The sequence below is a fragment of the Tyto alba genome, unplaced genomic scaffold, assembly GCF_018691265.1.
Source record: "Tyto alba isolate M040663 unplaced genomic scaffold, T.alba_DEE_v4.0 Super-Scaffold_21, whole genome shotgun sequence".
NCBI classification, from domain to species: domain Eukaryota; kingdom Metazoa; phylum Chordata; class Aves; order Strigiformes; family Tytonidae; genus Tyto; species Tyto alba.
This window is the reverse complement of record NW_024881295.1, coordinates 20,947,236-20,966,871: the sequence shown is the minus strand read 5'-3', so window position 1 is coordinate 20,966,871 and position 19,636 is coordinate 20,947,236. Positions and strand designations below refer to the sequence as shown.

The window sequence follows — 19,636 nt, the reverse complement described above, 5'->3', positions numbered from 1 at the left end:
AAATCCAGGTATGCCCTTCTGATACACAAAGCTACTCTGTCCCCGCTCTGTTCGCCCCACTGGAGCAAGTACAATTTGCGTGGGTGGGGTTAAAAGCTAGCGAAATCCCAGTACTCCCTCCTTGAGGCCGAGGGCTGTCACCAACCCAGGGGCTCCAATAAAGTCCGTGCTTATTTTCCATTGAGATGACACAGCCTGGCCTTCAGGGGCCAAAAGCTGGTAGGATCTAGAGTGGATGTCGATTTTTGCGACACTCGTCTGTGGAGAGGCGTCGGGCTGTGGACTTTTTGGTGCAGTAGGAGCGGCCGCCTCGCTTTGCTAGTCGTGCTGTGGAGTCACCGGTGTGTGCAAGCCCGATATTGGACGAGGCTGACCGGGTCTCTCTGCCAGCTCCGGGATGCTGTGGTACTCACAGGTCAGGCTGCGCCAGGATCCAGAGCTTTTTGATGCAAGGAAAATGGCTGTGCTTATTTCCTTTTTAAACACTACAGTTCCGAGTCTGAAGGCCTCGGTTTTCTGGATCGCACAGGAGGTCCTGAATCCAGGGTTTTTTCGAGCTCACCGCTCTGTGTTACGTAGCAGGTTGGGATTTTTTTGGTGCAGTAAGAAACAGTTCCGCTTGTCTTGGATTTGGTTGACACAATGTAAGGGCTTGTGACCACGAATGAGCAGGATCCAGTTAGATCCAGGTTTTACATTTTCCCTTCTTAAGAAAGTAAGGCTTCGACATTTCCTGCCTGGGAAGTGGTGCAGTTTATCTTTAAGGAGGCTAGAGAAATAAGAAATGAGTCTCACGTTGCATGGGTGACATCACTGGCTTTTGGCTCAGCGCTCTGTATTCTCTGTCTGTAGGCTTTAGCCAAGGCTGCAGGGCTCGGTGTTTGAACAAGGAAAGATTCCCAGGTGTACAGAAGATTGGATTCGCTCTTATTTGGGTTAAAAACGGTGAAATGAGATTTCTAAAGCTTGGGGACTCCAGCTCGCCTTCTGTTGCACTTGATCTCTACAAGATGGGTGAGTTATTCCCATTAGAGAGAGAGGGAGTGGAAATTTAAGGAGGAAAAAAAAAAAAAAAAAGAAAAAAAAAATGTCTGAATATATAACTGCTGATGCTGGGGATACGATTCGTACGAAGCTGCTGTGCTAAAAATCTCAGCTCCGACGTGGAGATCGGGCCATATGGCAGAGAAATGGTGCAGACCGAAAGCTGCTGACAACAGTTAGGGGCTGCCGCCTTCTCCCCGTGTAAGGTGTGTAGCTTCCCCCCCCCCCCACCCCACCCCCCCGCCTCCTCCCCGGTTTGTTTTGGTTTGATTTCCCCCGAACCCCCTCCCCTTCCCATTCCTCAGCATCCTTTCAGCCAGCCGTAGCCCTGCCTGCCTGCCTTCATCTTGCAGATGGCTAACGTGCCGCCGTGTTAGGAAAACTGTGCACAACACATCCCAGCGCCGGGGACGGAGGAAGCTTTTCAGATACCAGCGGAAAGAGGAGGGGGGGTGGGGGTGGGGGTGCGGGAGGGTGGGGGGTGCGTGTGCGTTTGTGTGTGTGGGGGGAAAAAGGAAAAAAAAAAAAAAAAAAAAAAAAAAAGAACGATGCCGGGGCCGAGGAGCGCTTCCAGTGCCGCCTAGCCGGAGGTGCGCGGGCTCCGCGGGAAGGGACCGGGGCGTTCCGCTGCCTGGATGACAGCGCAGACGACAAAAGCAAGCGAGTGAATGGCGAGGCCGGCGGAGAGGAGCCGAGGTGTTGCCGAAGCCGAGATGTCAGTGACTGTCAGCGAAGTCTGCTAAGGGAAGAGACCTGTGCACGCCTGCCTTTCCAGTTCCAGCCGGGGAGGTTGTATTTTAGCCGCGATTTAAAACAGCAGCAGCAGCAACAACAGATTGCTCCCCGCTCTTGCTCCCTCCCCTTCGACCCCGCTTTAAACCCCAGCAAGTGACCGACCGTCCAGATGATGATGCTCTTGCTGAGCCACTGACAAAGCAAAGGCAAGTCACCCGTTGCCGAAACCGGGATAACCTCCTGCTTGCAAGAGGGAGATCTTGAGCTGCTGAACTTTTCTGTGATGTCCTGCGATGATGCTGTGGTGAGCCTGCTGATCTGAAAGCCATCTCTTCTGGTATTTCTGAGCTGGCCAGATTGAAAGAGATTAATGGACTGATCAGCCGTAGCTTTCGGGTCTCTTCAGGGGGCATATACCCCTTCAGTCCCTGGTACTCGTGGTGAGGGGAGCAGGACATCTTTGTATAGGTGGGTCGCTGGCTCGCTCCCGTTCGAGGTGGAAGGCTGTGTTTCTCCTCCCCAGGTCTCCTCCGCAGAGGAGAAGAGACAGATGAGACTCCAGGACTGCCTCCAGGGCAGAACTTTGTAGCGCTCTCAGCATCCCTCTGCAGCGTGGATGTGAGCCATGGGAGTTGGGGATGTTTGAGGCAGTCTCTGGCAAGTGACACCTAGCAGCTGCTCCGGAGGTTTTTGCGTGGTCTCACGCTCAAGGGCTTTGCCTGTTGTGAAGATGTCCATGGTGTTTCTGTGAAGCTGAGGTATGGCTGCTGGAAGGTTACTGCTCTATGCTGGCCTCTCTTTAGCTCTGTGTGCCCTGGGCATGCTGGCTGTGGCAATCTGCTCTGACCATTGGTACGAAACTGATGCCAGGAAGCACAGAGAGAGGTGCAAGAGCATCACCACTAAGAGAAATGATCCTGGCTTCATTTACAACTCCAACAACAACCTGCCTCTCAGGGCCAGCAGGTCTAGGTTGGACCGCTGGGAAGGGAAACTCCTCTTGGCAAGAAACAGGAGGCAGATCTTTGCTATGAGCGCAGTCGACGAGTGCAACAGACAGTACAACTCGACCAACATGGGGCTCTGGAGGAAATGCCACCGACAAGGATTCGACCAAGAGCTGGAGGAGCTGATTGCCAAAGGTAAGGGCTGTTTTTTACCAAATGACCGTGCCAGGCCCTCCTGAGCCGAGCAGAGGCTGAGCAGAGCCATTTGGGCTCACAGATGGGAGCTGGCATCTCTAGCCAAGTGCCTCTCCTTGCGATGGGTGAACTGGCCTGGCTGGGCATGGCTTCCCGAAGCACTGCCAGGGCAGTTTCCCATGGGGTCTCTGCTGACGAGGCGTGGGGTTTGGGAGCAAGAAGGCAGTGGGGGTGAGAGCAGACACACCCCAGGATGTCTCTCTCATGTCTCTGTCTCTCTAAGCTTAATATAGTCTGCCCATTGCCATGGTATCAGATTATTTTCTACCCACCAATAAGAAGTATTAATAAAGGATTTTTCTTTTTAAAATTTTGTTTGACCCTGGTGACTCAGGCAAAGTACATATTATTTTATCAGAGGCTACATATGTCTGTATTTCATCATTCCCTTTCCAAATGCCCCATCAGTCCTGAAATACACCATTTGCAGTGCTCACATGTAGGCTTCTTCTATCCTCAAATGGAGAGTAAACAAAGAGAAATGCTAAAGAGCAGGAGAAAACCCAGCTTGCTGTTTACACTGAGCTATGTTTTGGAATATTTTCAATGTCTACATAACATTACATGAATTTATTAGGATCCTTAGAAAGGAATCATTTTCTTTTGGTGTGGAGATGCATCTGCTTGCCTGTAGCATTTTTGTGCTATGTTTTTTCTTGTCTTTTGGTCCTTCTTTTTCTTTTTTTCCCCAAGGTACCAGTTCAAGGTGATGGTCAGTTTGCCTCAGATGTTTCTTTGATCCAAAGTATAGGAAGGGGAGATATGCATAAAATCCAGCCTAAACATCCTGTCTACAAAAGATGTATGTTTTCACAGGATGATGAGGGTTTCGGTAAAGGATGGCAGCATCTTTGCTACCCACAGCATGGTTGCTCCATACAACAAAATAACATTGCCCTCCCATGGTTCTTCTGTTGCATTCAGATGATTCTCCAACGGTTTATTTCCATCGCAGTAAACTCATTGCTTCTTACACCATGCAATCTTTAAAAATACTTGTTTTCGAAGTGTGTTCTCGGTCCCTAACTCCCTTGATAGCCTGCATTAATTCCCCTTTCAGACACCGCAAGCGGAATTATTACTGAAAGCTAATTATTCACGAGGGATATTCTCTCACATGTGTTTGCCAATGTATACATTTTGATCCGTATGTTTTAAATGTGAGCAGTAGAAGTGAGTAGCATGGTATGGACTTGCACTGCAACAGTACAAACAGGTGGTGCAGCAGGGAACCTAGATCACTAGTTGGGATCCTCTCTGTGTTACCAGTGACCCCTCGGTGTTTAATTGCTATTTAATGATCCCCATGAAATGAAGTGGTGGCTTCAGTCCTATTTATAATGGACAGGTGAACACGTCCGAAGTTTGTCAGCACCCTGGTGCCCTGCTGCTGGTTTCAGTGCTGATGGAGGGATTCCTCTTCTCTGTCTAGGTGAGGGTGCAGATGTGGAGGGCTGGATCACTCTGCCATGTGTGCTCACTGTGCTCGGGGCATAAACAAAGAAATTCAACCTTGACGGCAGGCGAACATGTCACTAGAGCTCACCTTCGGCAAATGGAGTTTCAACTATTAGATAGGTTTTTAATTCTGAAAAAAGTGAGGCTCTTTCCTCTTTCACCGCCTGCCTTGTCCTGGGATCAGGAACATCTGTTTCTCCTGCCAGAAACTGCTGAAATTGCCTGGCACTGGGTGATGAGTAACGGCAGCTCCGCTAAGTGTTAACGGTGGAGAGAATGTGGCAACTCAAGCTGAGGTGGTTAAACACAGGAGAAGAGAGTCTTCGAAAGATCCTGCTGCAACTTGTATTCGTGTGTTTGTATGAGTGTGTGAATGAGTGTGTGTTTAGTGAACTAACTCGAAATATGCAGCATTTGACTGGTAGTGAGGGATTCCTGGGCTCGGGTACCGCGTGCGTTTCTGCACACATATTCCTGGACATATGTGTCTACAGATGGCCAGATAGCCACTCTGCAGAGTCGCTGCCCCAAGGTCAGAAGTACAAATCGTGCATGTAAGGGAGGTGTGTGCAAATATCGATGTGTGTCACTCCTCGCCTTCTTTAAACCTTTTTTTCATGTACACTGAGAGAAATGTCAAAGGAGGGAGTGTCGTAACACTGAATACCAGCATAATAGTTTGTTTGATGGTCTTTCTGGAGTGAGGATCTGCCTAGATTATAGTTCTCGGCCATGATGAAGAGTCACACATGTTAGCACTAATACTGTAGAGGTGTATTCCTTTGGCAGATCCAAATTAAAACATAGAAAAGCAAGTATAATGGCAATCTGATAAAGTGTTTGACTTGCTCAGAAATAAAACTGGAGATATTATGGGACTGCTTGTCCACTTTATATTTTGTTAGTTCAAAAAACCTAATCATTTTACTCTCCCCTTACCAAAAAGTAATGTAAAATACTTGTCTGTTAAAAATCCTTGTATGCTGGAATCGCTGAATTTTTTGGAGCCAGTTTTACATGGGTAGTCAACTAGTGTCCCTGTTCCCATGTAAGGCCAGCTACTAGACTGTTTCTTTACGATCCTCAGTTGTACGATGGAAGTGGAATAAGTACATTTGCTGTCGCTGTCCGATGTTCAGAACAGCTATGAGTTCAGAATGAGGCAGGAATTGCGGTTTCATCCTGACAGCACCACCTTGCTTTTCCAGTTGTATTCCATGACAGATGCTCATCTGGAGTTAGGGGTTGCAGGGGTGGGTGCCTGGGCACATCGTGCCCTGTGCAGGTGTGAAGAGTTGCAGATGTTCTCTACCTGTGGTAATCAGATACGCTGACTGGGGTGCATATTCCTGCACAGATGAAATCTCTCTCTGAATGAGCTCCAGGGCAAATACCATATCAAAGAGGATGTTATTGGTACATAGGCCTTTTATTCTCCTTCCGCTGCCAGCTGTTAATTTAATCTAGCACACCTCCTCCGGAACTGGATAAACTAATGCAGGTTCTGGCCCCCAATACTGTGTGTAATGCTATAGGTAATTGAATGTAAATGCTATTAAGGGTTGATAGGTTGGTGGGGTTTTTTTTCTTTCTTTCTTTTCTTTTTTTTTTTTTTTTTTTAAAGCTGGACAGGATCTAAGTGATCCATTTATTTTGAGACAGATCCTACATTTTTCCCTAGGCAAAACTTCCAGGATTGAGAATGGTAGGTTTGTCTACCGAAGGATAACACAAAATGGTCATTAAGAGCCTAACTAGCTTTGCAAATACCCTGCAGTTATTCTGCTTATGAACTCTGCTGAAATTAATACAAGCTGTAGGCAATGGCTTGTGGCAGGATCAGGCCCTGTGGTACTTGGCAGTATTCTGATGCCAGTGATTTTAAAAAACGGTTCTGTTTCTGAATAGGCTGGGTCACTCTGTAATCCTATTCTATATTTATTAGTTTTTACTTTCTGGCAAATAAATAAAAACCTTTATTTTGGATTTTGCTAGAAAAACTGAAGATCTGTTACTTCAGATTTCTTATGGGTAGATATCATAGGCATGAATACATATATTCAGTAGTTGGTCCTATTTATATTTCTCCTGTCCCTTTTTGTTATATTTCCATAGAACACAGGTGCATATTTCAAAAGAATATGATTAGATAAACAGACAACGAATTAAACCACATTGTCACAAGCAAGCATACTCAGGGAAAGGCACAGGCATGAGACCAAAAGTCTGAAGAATATTCTAAATCTGCATCAAAATTAGGCAGTTAATTTGTTCTCTTTGTTATCATGAATGAAAAAAAAAAAATCGAACTGGAGACAATAGAAATTACAGGCAATAAAGAAATTATTGGAGTTGAACATGCAAACCCAGGGCCCAGTCTTGCTAACTTTTACTCACCTGAAGAATCTTTATTCCTGTGAATGGGCTACTTGGACTGAGGGAAAGCACTCTTGTACAGAAGGACCCATCAAAAAGAAAGACCTTACAAAGCCGGTCCTCCGATTCTGCTTTTGCATCTGATCAAGACTTTTATCATCTCAGGACTAGCGTCCTGATCCCTAAAGCCTTGCAGAGTCAGGAAAGGCTGGCTCTGCATTTGTTCAGCACAATACTCTAAGCTTCTTCTAATTCGCAGGTGTGTGTCCAGTCTCCTTCGTGAATTACATAGCCGTGATGCTTAATGCCCCTTTGAATATAGTGTTCCCTATATCCTATTAGAGCCACTGTTTGCCCGTTTACCACTGACTTCCTATCAAAAGCAACATTGCCTCACCTTACCAAAAAACCCCAGTGAACCAACCACATCCACAACTAAGCAAGCAGAGAGTTGAAATGCAGGTAAGTGTCCATTCGTGGCCGGGAGAAGGCAGAGTTTATGTCCTGCTTTGGCAACCAGCAGTTCACAACTCCTTGTATACCACTTGTGACCCAGGAAAAAAACCTGGAAGTCACAGGGTCTGTCTGCATCCTATGGCAACGTTGCCCAGATGTTTTTCTGCACTAGTCAAGAGGAAAACAAGAAAGGAAAAAAAAAAAAAAAAAAGGAATTACATCATTTAATTATAAAGGTACAATAAAGTATATGAAGAAGTTGCACAATAACCAGAGTCTGTTCCATTTAGACAATTACTACTCAGAGGACCTTTCATCTCGGCTTTTGGAAGGCTGCCAGTTAAACCTGTCTGTCTGGGGCTCTGCTGCCTGCCATTGGAATCCAATTTTATTTAGAAAAGAAATATTACAATGACCTTATTGTTTCAGTCCCCCTTTTAGCTTCCTTCTTCCCCCAAGATCCGTGGAATTCATAGTAAATCCTATTTTTAAGACATTTTATCGTGAGTATACTTAGCCCATGCCACCACCAAAAAAAAAAAAAAAAAAAAAAAAAAAAAAGGCAAGAAATTCCTGTGCAGCCTACCTTCATCCTAAATAATATGCAAGATTTCTGTGATGAAAGCATTCTCTGTTTTGGTTTGTCAGATACATGGCACAGCTGAGGAAGAAAGGCTTAACAGGACTACTCTGGCCGTCATGAGGGATTATTTATACACAATTGGAAAAGCCTGAAGAGAGGCTACTTGCAGCTATCTCTAGAAGTAAAAAGATTAATTTTCATAAAACTACTTGCAATACCTTGCAGTGCTATAGATTTGACTTTTAAAATGCAATGGTTTTGACAAGTAAATTAGGACAGCCATTCTTTCATGTTCCTTTCATACATTAAGAATCCAAATGCTTTGTTTAAAATGTGTGCTTGAAATCCCAAACATTTTCCAAATGGGCTCATTATAAAAGGGACTTTACTGAAGTCTTGATTCTGATCCTAGTGAAGTCAATAGTAAATGTTTTATTGAACGTGGTGATGCAGCAAATTCAGGCCTTTAGCGTCTCCTTTGAGGTTAAAATTGTCCCTGGGTACAAAGGCCAACACAAGGTCCGTTCTCCCTTCTGTCACAGCAGAGTTCTGCTGGAGGGATCCAGTGAAATTTAATTTTAAGTAGACAGCCTTTGAGTTGAATTTTAGGCTACCCAGGTATTTAGCCTTCACCATTTTCAACGCTATAATTAGTCTATTGATGTAGATTGGAAGTCAAACAACTGCATGTTTCTAAGACACGGCAAAGACATCCTCTTGTTCAGAGATTTGCTAAAGTCATTTAATGGATGAAATCACTGGTGTTTCAGGCATGTGAGTTCCAGGAGGATTTGGCCCATCATATTTTAAATAAGCAATTTTAATATTTTAATTGCATCAAACTTAAATAGCAATTCATTAAAAAAAATATCTTTACCACAAGTAATGAGAACCTGACACATTCCTCTGACACATCTGAGATAATTAGTTTGATAATATGTATCTGCTAAAAATACTAAGAACATACATGTAATTTAACAGAGCTGCAACTGTTTTTAATCATGCTGTTTTAAAGGGCAAATTTCAATCAAGCTGTTGGCTTTCAAGCAAAATTGCTGGTGAAGACAAATGGAAATTTTGCCTGAGTAAAAATGATGGGATCATGCCCTTCTCAAGAGAAACTGGTATTTGCAGAGCTGCCTGCAGGATTGCATGCTTAATTCCTGTTTGTTTCATTGAGCATCCAAATCCTTTTGAGAAATCTCAGCATTTTTATCTCTCTGCCTATTGCTTAAAAACTTTTTTAAAAGTGCGGAGGAAAGATTTAATATGAGTGCAGATGTATTCTGTTTACTGTAAAAATAAAAATGTGAAAGATTATTTTACTTAAATAGAGGTGAAGCAATCTGAACTATTTTGTCATCTCCAGCAATAAAAATCCATATTAATATTGCTTCTTCTCACTGAAAAAGTCTTTCTGTGCACTCAGAATATCTTCAAAAGTGGAATGAGTTCATTAACTGTTGCAGAGCCAGTAAATGAAGAAGACTGTTTTGTAGGTTCTGCAAAAATAATGACAACTGTTTATAACGTAAGTTACTTAATGGCTCATTGCTAACAAAGTGTTGCTGGAACGCTTCAGTACATATTCACCTCTTTAAGAGTGGAAGAAAGAAATGAGATGGTGTTTCTTTGTTTGTAAGGAATAAATAAATAAAGAATGTGGATTCTGGAATCCAAGTGCCCTTAACAGACTATTCAGAATAGAATCCACTTAAAAGAAAAGAATATAAACTAACATATTTTCTCTGCAGGAGAGAAATCAGACTATAAAATGGAAATTTCCCCATTTTCTTTCTCATAAAGCCTAATTCTTCCACAAATAAATATTCAGAACTGCCCAGCTGAGCCTCCTGAAATCATAATCCTTTGTAGATAACTACCAAATTAGAAGAAAGGTAGCACTGCAGTTAGGTCAGGTTCTACAAAGCCAGAATTCAGTCCAAGCTCTGCCATATACTTTCTTCATGGCCTGAGGCAAGTGACTTAATCTATTATGCCTCAGCTCAGTAGCAGTATAGGAGGGATTTCGTTCATTATTATTAATACCAGTTAGAATTCTACCACAGGATTTATGAGCCTTAATCATGGATCTGAAATCATGGATCAGAAAAATGTCCCTGTCCTTTTGACATGTTGCTGCATTTTAAGTATTGGTGAGTAATACAGCCTTATGAGAGAGTATAAGGAGACAACAAGGTAATTATGTTCAGCATGACTGGTAATGGTTTTGAAACACCAGCAGGCTAACCACATTTCTGTAAGCACCATGAAATGCGGGATTCTTAGAAGAGTTCTAAAGAAGGATAATGAATAAGAGGTGCAGACATTTACAACACGGTCTTCCAAAGACAGAGAGATGGCACCAGAAAAACCATGGGTCATGTCTGCTTGAAAAATTAATAAGTAGGTGATGGGGATTGACCTCTTCAGTTGACTGTAGGAAGAAGTTGACATTTCCTTAATGAAGACAAGTCGATTACACTAATGAGATAGATATTGGGACAGCAGTCTACAGCTGCTAAGAGAAATGACGTGGTCAGAGTGATGTGTTAGGAAAATGATATTTCTAGCAGCATCCTGAATGGATACACAGAGGGCAAGATCACATTTGTAAAGGTCAGAAAAAGAAATATTGTAGTAATAGAGGCATAAAATAATGAGAGCCTGGATGGAGAAAGAATATGCAAACCTTAGGCATCCCCTGGATCTATGGATGTAGTGAGAGACGTGAGATGAAGATATTGCACCAGTTATTGACCAGAACAACAAGGAAAGTAATAGTGTTGACTGTGATGATCAAGAGGGAAATTACTGAAGAGAGCATGTAGTAAAGAAGGGAGAAGAACATTAGAAACTCTGTTTTAGCTATGCTAAGCTCGGTTTGATATCTGTATGTTTCTGAGGGAGTATTAGAGAGGCTGTGGGTATGGACCTAGGGAGAGAAGTTTGTGTTAGAAGAGTGAATCTGAAGATTGCTGCATGGAGATGGTAGCGGAATCCGTGTTTGTGATAGAAATTAACAAGGAGTAAAATACAGAAAGAGAAAACCCCCGTGAACTTCTGGCACAGCTGGGAGAAGAAAAGTGTCTTTCTGGAGGACGTGCAAAAGGAACAGATTCAAAGGTGGTGCAAAAGAAGTGAGTAATGTTATGGTAGCTGAAGAAACACACCATTTCAGGTTAAAACAGCACAGGAGACTGCTGAAGGTAGCCGACATGCTGCATCGGATAAGAACAGAGTATTCAGAATATGCTGAAATTTGCCCAGTACATTAAGTAGAGGCTTTGGCAGCAGCAGTTGCAAGGGAGAAGAAGCTGCACTGAACTGGTGGGGGGGGACTCCAGGCAGCGTTTGTACTTGATGTAGTCAAAGAGGTTGGTGATGGAAGGGAGGAGAGAAAAAGACATGGTATTTAGAGAGGAAAATAAATGTTTTAAGATGAAACAATGTTTTAAGATGAGAATAATTTAAGAGGAAAGAGATTGAATAGTACTTATGAGAGTAAAGAAACAGAGGGGTGTGAGAGGTCAAGGAGAAGGGAGAATGAGAGGACAAGAATGGCCATAAGGAAAGTCAGGAGATAGGATAATACTGGCTCAGTGTTAAATAAAAGAAATGAAGGAAAAGAGCTGCATAGGAGGTTTTTCATCTGTGGGAGAGAAGAATGAGGAAGAAGTTGTAGGAGGGGAAGAGGAAACAGAAGACAAAGCTACTGGAAGAGGAAGATCATAATTTGTTAGGTTTTGTTTTGTTTTGTTTTGTTTTGTTTTTTTCTCATGGAAGAACTGGGTGAAATCCTGCGTAACAGCTGAAGTGGGGGCTGGAGGAGGTGGGAGGGTCTGAGGAATGAGCCAAATGTGACAAAGAGGTGACTATGACTGTGAATCTGAGATTTGACTGAGCTGAGTTGGAGTAGTAAGTCTAGGAAACAAGCGGAACTGAATGGGGGAACAATGCGTTTGTAGTGGAGAAAGTTGGCCAGGCAGTGGGGTTCCAATTAGAGATGCTCTGCTGTGTGAGACATAGCGGAGACCAACTAGTATGGGTCAACTGTGTTTTGGGATAGCAGGGTACGAGCAGATAGGGGAATGTAGGGCTAAAACATCTATGAATGAAGGAGTGCAGCGTGGATAGCATCCACATGTGGAGAAAGGAGAGAAATGATAAAGAGGGTGATAAAAGACTGAGAGCAGGCAAGAAATCCTTAATACTGATGATCGGGGCGACAGAAAGGCCAGGCAAGCTTAGCGTGAAGGTGGTGGTTGATGGTGGTTGCAGAAAGAGTCCAGGGGGTGGTCCAAGTGGTGGAGCAGGGTGATGGGGGGAGACTGGAGAGCCCAGTATGAAGCCCTGCTTTTTTGGTGACTGGCAGGATCAAACAGGGTTGTAGACTGAATGGAGGAGACACTAAAACATAAAGCTTAAGCGGCAGAGAATTCCCTACCACTGATTCTCTTCTATAATTTGCCCTGCCTTCATCCTGTGAGTTCATCCTGTGTAGCCTTACAGGGGTGTCGGCATGGTTCTATCCAGCAGAAGTCAGTGAGTTTGTGCAATGCTTGGAACAACTGCACTCCAGCCTCAGATTGAGCCTGCAGTGCAGATAAACAAATATTAACTCCAGATTCAGGGTATTTTCCACAAAGTGTGGGGGGGTGGGGGGTGGAGCAAGGTATTTACAGAGCTGAGGGGCATTTATGGAAAAGGTCTTTTCAGCCTGTTGTATCCCCATCCCAGCGCTTCTGCACCTAATGCACGGCAGTCTCTCAAATAAACGTCAGGCCAGCTAGAGAGTCTTGGGTCAGAAGTAACTGCTCACACACCGTGGCAATCTGGCACATGCCAGATACTGCTCTGCTGGTCTCACAGTCAGATTTCTCCTTATTGAGTAGCCTGCTATTGTCTGTGCCCACTTCTGTTTCTGACTCCAGTGAAGATGTAACCTTGGAACGAGCTGCGGTAGCCTAATGTGCTTTGGGGGTGCCAGAGAAGCCAGAAAATCAACACTCACACCCTCTTAAAACAGAGCTGAGAGGATCTTCCTAGTATCCCCACCTGCTTTTTCCAGAAGCTCTACCTCAGTTGTCCCCGGAGGGACTCTGCACTCGATACTGAGAAGGAAACTATGTCCCGAGCTGGGTGATTGTCAGCATCTCTTGTCAGATGAGAGGGAACACGCTCAGGCTCTGAAACCCCTTCATCCCCCTGTGCCACCTCTGTTCAGTGTAAGCAAGTGTCTGACCCACCTGTTCAAAAGTGCCCCGTGATTCTTTTGTTTCTTACTATAAGCACGCAAGCTGAAATGCTGTAAAAGAACAGAGGTTCCAGGATATCCCATGAATACGGCAAAGTGGGTCCCATCAAGACATCCCACCAGATTGGGTGAAAGTCACTGAGAATCTCATGTCACAGCCCTTACTTAATAATGAGACCTTGTGTTGGTTTGGAGTTTTAACAGCAGATGTTTCAAAAAAAAAAAAGCTTCCTAATGTATTTCTAATAGAATGAAACAGTTATGATCATTTGATTGGGTAACAGAAGCTATTTGAAAAGATCTTTCTTCTTAAATATGAAAGTATGATACTTGTCTCTGTGTCTCCATTAATCAGTATGTATCTTTGAATATGCAAAAGAGCCTTTATAACGTAGATACTTTTGCTTTCTGCCCAGTGGCCATTTAATGACATAAATACTACAACAGAAACAAACAAAAAAAGAAACAAAAACCATTTTTCAATCAGATGTTAAAGGTGTAAATTAAGATGACTAGGCTGACTTTGAAGAGGTGATGCTGATTTATGGTAGCTGATGATCCAATTCCATTCCTTTGTCTTAGGTACTTAGGTGGTTCCCATTGGGACAGTATCTGAATACTGTACTTCTTGATCTTTAATCATAAAGGACTTCTGCAGTGTGGAATTATCCCTGTTTTACACAGAAGATGGTTGACCAATGATGCAAACATCCTGCAGGACAAAATCTCATTTTGGAAAGAAATTTCTCATTGTTGGTCTCTAACTGTATGTGCTGATGTTTTGTGTTAAATTTCACCCCTTTTCTATTCACCAGTTCTTCAGATTACCCAGTTCTGCTCATATGGTATTCCATAATGGTTAAAGAGATAGGAAGGGATGTTACACTGATCAGAGAGATAAAGGAGCCAGCTAACAGGAACAGGGGAAATGGCACAACTCAAATAGCTTAATGGGCTCAAATTGGGAAGTTGGACAATTTCCATCTCAGACTGTTGAAAGATGTGGTATGTAACATTGCAAGTCCAGTAAAAGGGATTTGCAATAAAACTGTCTAATTAGGATGGTACATTAGGAATGAAAAGTAGCAAATCTGTATTTAAAGAAAGGCAAAGAAGTTGTCTGGGCCACAGTGGACCTTTTAGATTGATCATAATAGTATCAAGCAGAGTTTAAAGTTAAGTTCTAAAGGAAAGATTAATTAAATACACGTGTGCTAATGAAATAAACATGCAATGTATGTTTTTCTATTTGAAGTGTGCCAAAATACCCTAATATATTTTGTTGTGAAGATAACTGGGTTTTGAGACAAGGAAATGCCTTAGACCTAAAGATACCATGATTTTGGTAAAGGGTTTTGTATTCTACCCCATAGGAAATGGTTTTTTACAATGTTACAGGAATTAGAACTCAATTTAGGGTGTGTTTAAAGATCTGACCAAAGGAAAGCAACAAGTGCTGAGGGAGGGAGTATCAAGACAGAGGTCAACGGTAGAGTTCCTGAGGTAGGGGACCAACCTTATTTAATAATGTCATTAATGATATTAGAGCAGGGTTTGTAAAGGGAGGTGATAGCTCTCTTTGGGCTGGGCACAAATGAGTGAACTTAAGACATTTGCTGCTGCCACAAGAATGAGATGTTGCCAAGAGAAAGAAGGCCTGGAATATTATATACCAAGAACTGGGTAGTGTTGAGGACTGGGTGATAGGAAAGTTGTGAGATTTCTTTCAGTGTGAACTTTTGGTCTTGAAGGACGTGTTTACGCTGTTGGACAAACACCCTCTGTGTTGCACAGTGAAATTCTGTTCCCCCAGACATCCAGGCTGCGGGGAGACGGGGGCTCAGATGGTTCCACCCTGCCCAGGAGCTGCAGTGGGTTTCCTTGCAGGGTGGGAAAGGTGCGTGCCTGAATCTCACCCAACGGGCAGTTGGGATGGGACCACAGAACACACCTCAGTGGGGACAAGGGGTCCGTTAAGGTGCACCTGTCTTGAAGTGCAGATGGAGAGTGGTGGAGCCGCGAGCAGGAGAAGGGCAGATGTGGCTGAGGAAAAGAGCTGGCCAGATATTTCAAGCAGAGAAATGCTGAAGTTGTGGGCTAGGTATTAATCAAGCCTTCTCTGTTATAATCTTTGTTATTCTTGTCAATTGCCTCTGAGAAAGATGAATTCAGAGCAGGTCCAGAGTGGGGTTATTAGTGTGGGGAGAAGAATGGAAAAATCTATTTTACAAATATAATTGTTATCCAGAAGAAATGGGGTTAAACACAGGACAGGGGGAAGATGTCTTTAAGCTAAGGACGACATTAACAAGGATGACAGTGTGTGTGAGGGCCATGAATATATGTAGGCTGGAAGCTGTGCTGAAGTGGGACTCTGGAAGAAGTGATGAGGCCACAGCACTTCTAACAGGTTTTAAGGATGAAGATGGATATATTTAAGGAAAGGGATTATATGATATACTTTTCTACTATGTAAGAAATATGAACGTGGTTCTTTCTAGTGCTGTGTCCTTGTGAAACATGCCACAGGACTGTGAAGGATTAATTTATTATTATTATTAATTCCTCTTTTTTTTTTTTTCCCCTAAAGAAGAGCACATTCAGTCCTGTATCAAGCAGGACCCGATGGAAGGAATGTTTGTATGTTTGTCACTGGGCTGCCTGATACCAGCCATGGGTGTCTGGTGAGAGGGAAGGGACCTGAGACAAATCCAGCTGCACCATCCCAGCTCTTTGTCTCTTTAACCTAGACCTGAGCTGCACTTGGTTTCTTTCCTGCGACACCCCACACATCCATGAAAGATTGGGGATGAGGACTGTGTGCACTTAATGCATATTTTACGTAGCTTTCCTTTAGATAAAGTAGTTAATAGAGTCTTTATGTCCTGGCTCCTTCGTCTGCTTTCATTGCGTTTTGCCTTAGCTCAACGACAGCAAAGGCCTTTTAGATTCTCAGCCATTTGTATTCATAAGCCAGGAGAATGCATAGCCTTCAACTTCTTCATTAAAATAGTTTGTATAACATAAAAGAGAATTTCCGTACTATATTTAAACGTTCGGGATGGCTGGCAGCAGTGGAATTAAACTCTTATTTGCACATACTTAAATTACCATGCGATACGTGTTTTAGTTCACAAAACGTTCAGCCATTTGGCTGGTGATGCTGGGTGAGTTTCTTTATAGCGGGAGGGATTTTGCCGCAGGAGCCACCAGCTTATGAGGGCTAAAGGCCCCCACTCCTGGGCTTTGTTCTCTCGTGTGTGCAGCAGCAGAGCACAGCTCTCACAGAAGTTTTGGGTCAATGTCTTACAGGGAACAGAAAGGCTCCACAGCACTAAAGGTAGGGAAGCATCACCCAGGACAGCATTTTGACTATAGTTCAGCGCTCATAAAATGTGGAAGTAGGGTTCCCTCAATCAGAATGGAGCAAGATGAGTTGGGATGCTTTACCTGTCTGGATGTTTGGGGAACCCTGCCTGAGGCTCCAAGTAGCAAAGCTGCCTTCGTCGTTACTGGAAGGAACTGTTACCCAGCTCTTTGCCTCAGTACCTGGAGAAGGAGAGTTGTGTCTAAGGTGGATTGGAGAGAGAATTTTTGTTTTCTCCTTTTGCTGAGGAATGACTACAGCCTTGTGAAGAGCAGCCCCTGTTCTGCCCCGGCTGAACCAGAAAGGCTGGTGGCAGAGGCTGAAGGAGGAAGGAGGCTGTTGGCGTTACCGCTATGGGCATGTCACGTATTGGGGAGCAGCTGGATGTGAGGAACTCTCCGTGCACTGAGCTGTGTGGATGGGAGTCAGCTGCTTTTTAGGAGACGCGTGTCCGTGGCAGAGGGACACTATGCTAAGCCACTGCATGCTGCTGAGGGTTTGGAACGAGGGCAGAGATAAATGGTCTTCTGTGCTCATTTATGTAGATTTGAGCCATCCTTTTTCTGTAATATAATCTTTTGTATCCAAGAGGGAAAAGGGATCCTTTCTACCTGGTGTCCTGAGGAGCCTCCGGTTTTCAAATGCTATTCCTTGTAATCATTGATCCTGGTGGGAAATGGGGAGGTGGCCACAGACTCCCAGAGGTGGCACCAGCTTTGTGGGGATGGGAGCACGGCAACACCGTCTCACACTGACCACTCCATAAGGTCCGTGTTTTTCAGCGATGAAGTGGCTGCAGAATGGGCTTGTGCAGCATCTTGGCCTCAGGGCTTGGAAACTTCTGCTTGGTGAAAGCATGGGGAATCGTTTCAAATCTGGGAGACGTTTTTAAATGGGAGGTTTCATGGGGAAAAGTGGGGCAACTCAAGTGTCTTCAAGGGAAGGAGGGAGAAGCTACTTGAATGGCTGGAGGGAGGAGAGGTCTGGCCTCACGCTGACAGCGATGGCACGACAGCGGTGGCTTCTGCCATCTCCCCAACCTTTCCCTCTTAGCCCTGCAGTTAGGAACCCTGTCCTGTCCTTACTGGTGTCCCCTGCACTCTGTGCCACACCGGGACTTGGGGCACATCTTTCCCCCTCTTGTTCATCAGCTACTGTTAGCATCCTGCCTGTGTCATGGCAACTAATTGCATTGTCAATGCCTTCAAATGAAGAAGAAGCAGCGGGAGCAGATGAACTGTTCAGCACCAAAGTCTTCTTTTCCTGTGCATGTCTCTAAGAATACAAGTACAAGGAGAGAGAAAGGGGAAAGAAGCAGGATTTCTCTTAGCAGAAAGTTGCCCGCAGTGCTGAGGCACGGGCAAGTCTTCAGGCCCAAGCTCTGCTTCGAACCAAGGGGTCATGGCATCCATCTGCCAGTGTTACCATGCTTCAGCCAGGATGTGGTTTTTGGCTGTCAGCATTAGGATAACTGGAAGGACGTGTCTTCTTTAAAGATTCTCCTCCCTTTGAATGTAGTTCATGGCGTTTGCGGAGTTCCTGGACCTGCAATTTGAGGTGACCTGCACTTGATTGCTGTGGTGGAATGGTATATTGTACCTGTCACCTAGAAAATGAAGTTGTTTGAATGTTCATCTTGGGCACATGAGCTAGGCACTGAAATGCCTCTTCTGAAGACTAAAACTTTTCAGGCTGCTTGTGATAACATTTCAGCGCACGTCTTTAGGGACCGTGTTTTGAAATCAGATCGAACTGTCCAGCTCTCAGAGGGCACAAATTGCCCCATTTCTATCCATCCTGGTGGCAATTTGCACCGGGGTAGCACTTGGTCCTAACACTTAGAGATCAGATAGGAGCACTTCTCCATTCATTTCAACACTTTCTTTCCAGGGTTTCAGTCTGTGCTAAAATGCACTTTGACCTGCACCCCTCCACCAGAGCAGGAGCAGATCATTCTACCTGGTGTCAGAGTAGGCTACAGAAACTTTCTGGTAGATTTGGTGGAGCCTGGTTGGTGAACGGGTGGGAGTCCTTGAGCTTGTCTCACGCATCTTGGACTCCATCGATGTGACAGTGTATTAACCAGGGCCATCGGGGTCTGCAGCCTGGGCTGCCTGTACGGTGCAATTTCACAGCCGTAGCATTTATCACAGGGTCTACTCCTTAAGGCAGGTCAGTGTTCCTGAGTTTAAGTTTTTGTTTGAAAAATTTTTGCTGTCTGTCACAGCTATGACAATGACCTTCAAAGGTGACATCACAGTTTAGGCATCTGGTGCACAGATATTTGAACCAGAAGGCGGAGGCAGCATGTAAAAAACTGGATGTGGATGGAGGAAATAGGTCAGGAGTCCTTGCTATAGTCATTAACAGTTTCTTTTACTGTCAGGCTATTCCTTTTCAAAGGCTAATATCAATTATTTTTCCTTTGTTTCTAAGGGCCTGGGAGCTGAGAAGTGACTCCTGTGACATTTCAGGATATTGCTGTAAAGGATATGGAGAAAATTTTCACATGAAACATATAAGAGCCAGAGTTTACCCATTACAGATACCAACCTGGTTTCAAAGGATTTAAGAAGGCATATTGTCTGCCATGCCGTTTGTTGGATATTTTTCTGCTGATACATTGTCTTCGTAGCTTTTTCACCTTCTAACTGATGTATGGCTGTATATACTGATCTTTCAGCTGTGCTTGAGTTTTATGTTAGACACAGTACTTGGTTTATTCATGATTCTTATGGTTCTATTTAAAGGTTTAGGAAGGTAAGACAGAGGTACATTTGTAGCTCTCACAGCTTTAGAGATAACTGTATTGAAATGAACTAAGGGAAAGCAGAGATGCAGTGAGAACCTGAGCACTCAGGCAGCCTGAAAAAAATGACTTGGCAAGGTGATCACTGGAGTCTGCCATTTATCTCACTGGAGCATCACGTTTCAAGTCAGAAGGTGACAATTCGACTTCAGTGATGAAGGGGAAGTTGGTATGGGACTGAAACTGTTGAGACTGAAAGCTCAGAGCTGTGGAGGAAAGAAAATGGAGACAAAATTAGAGGAGACTTACACAGAGAGAAGGTGAAGAGAAGAGAATGGAAGCGCCAGGGAGCAGAGAGAGCAGTCTCTTTGCTGAGTATGAAGGCCAGGATTTGGCCTCGAACAAATAT

General features: G+C 44.1%; 1 protein-coding gene across 1 annotated transcript in view; it reads left to right on the top strand.

Annotated features, from left to right (window-relative positions):
* Positions 1–598: 598 nt before the first annotated feature.
* TMEM178B (transmembrane protein 178B) overlaps positions 599–19,636 on the top strand; it is a 223,274-nt gene continuing 204,236 nt past the window's right edge. The window contains exons 1-2 of the mRNA XM_042795278.1: positions 599–1,250; positions 1,398–2,921. Coding sequence (XP_042651212.1) covers positions 2,540–2,921 — 382 coding nt within the window. The 5' untranslated portion in view covers positions 599–1,250; positions 1,398–2,539. The remainder of the gene's footprint in view (positions 1,251–1,397; positions 2,922–19,636) is intronic.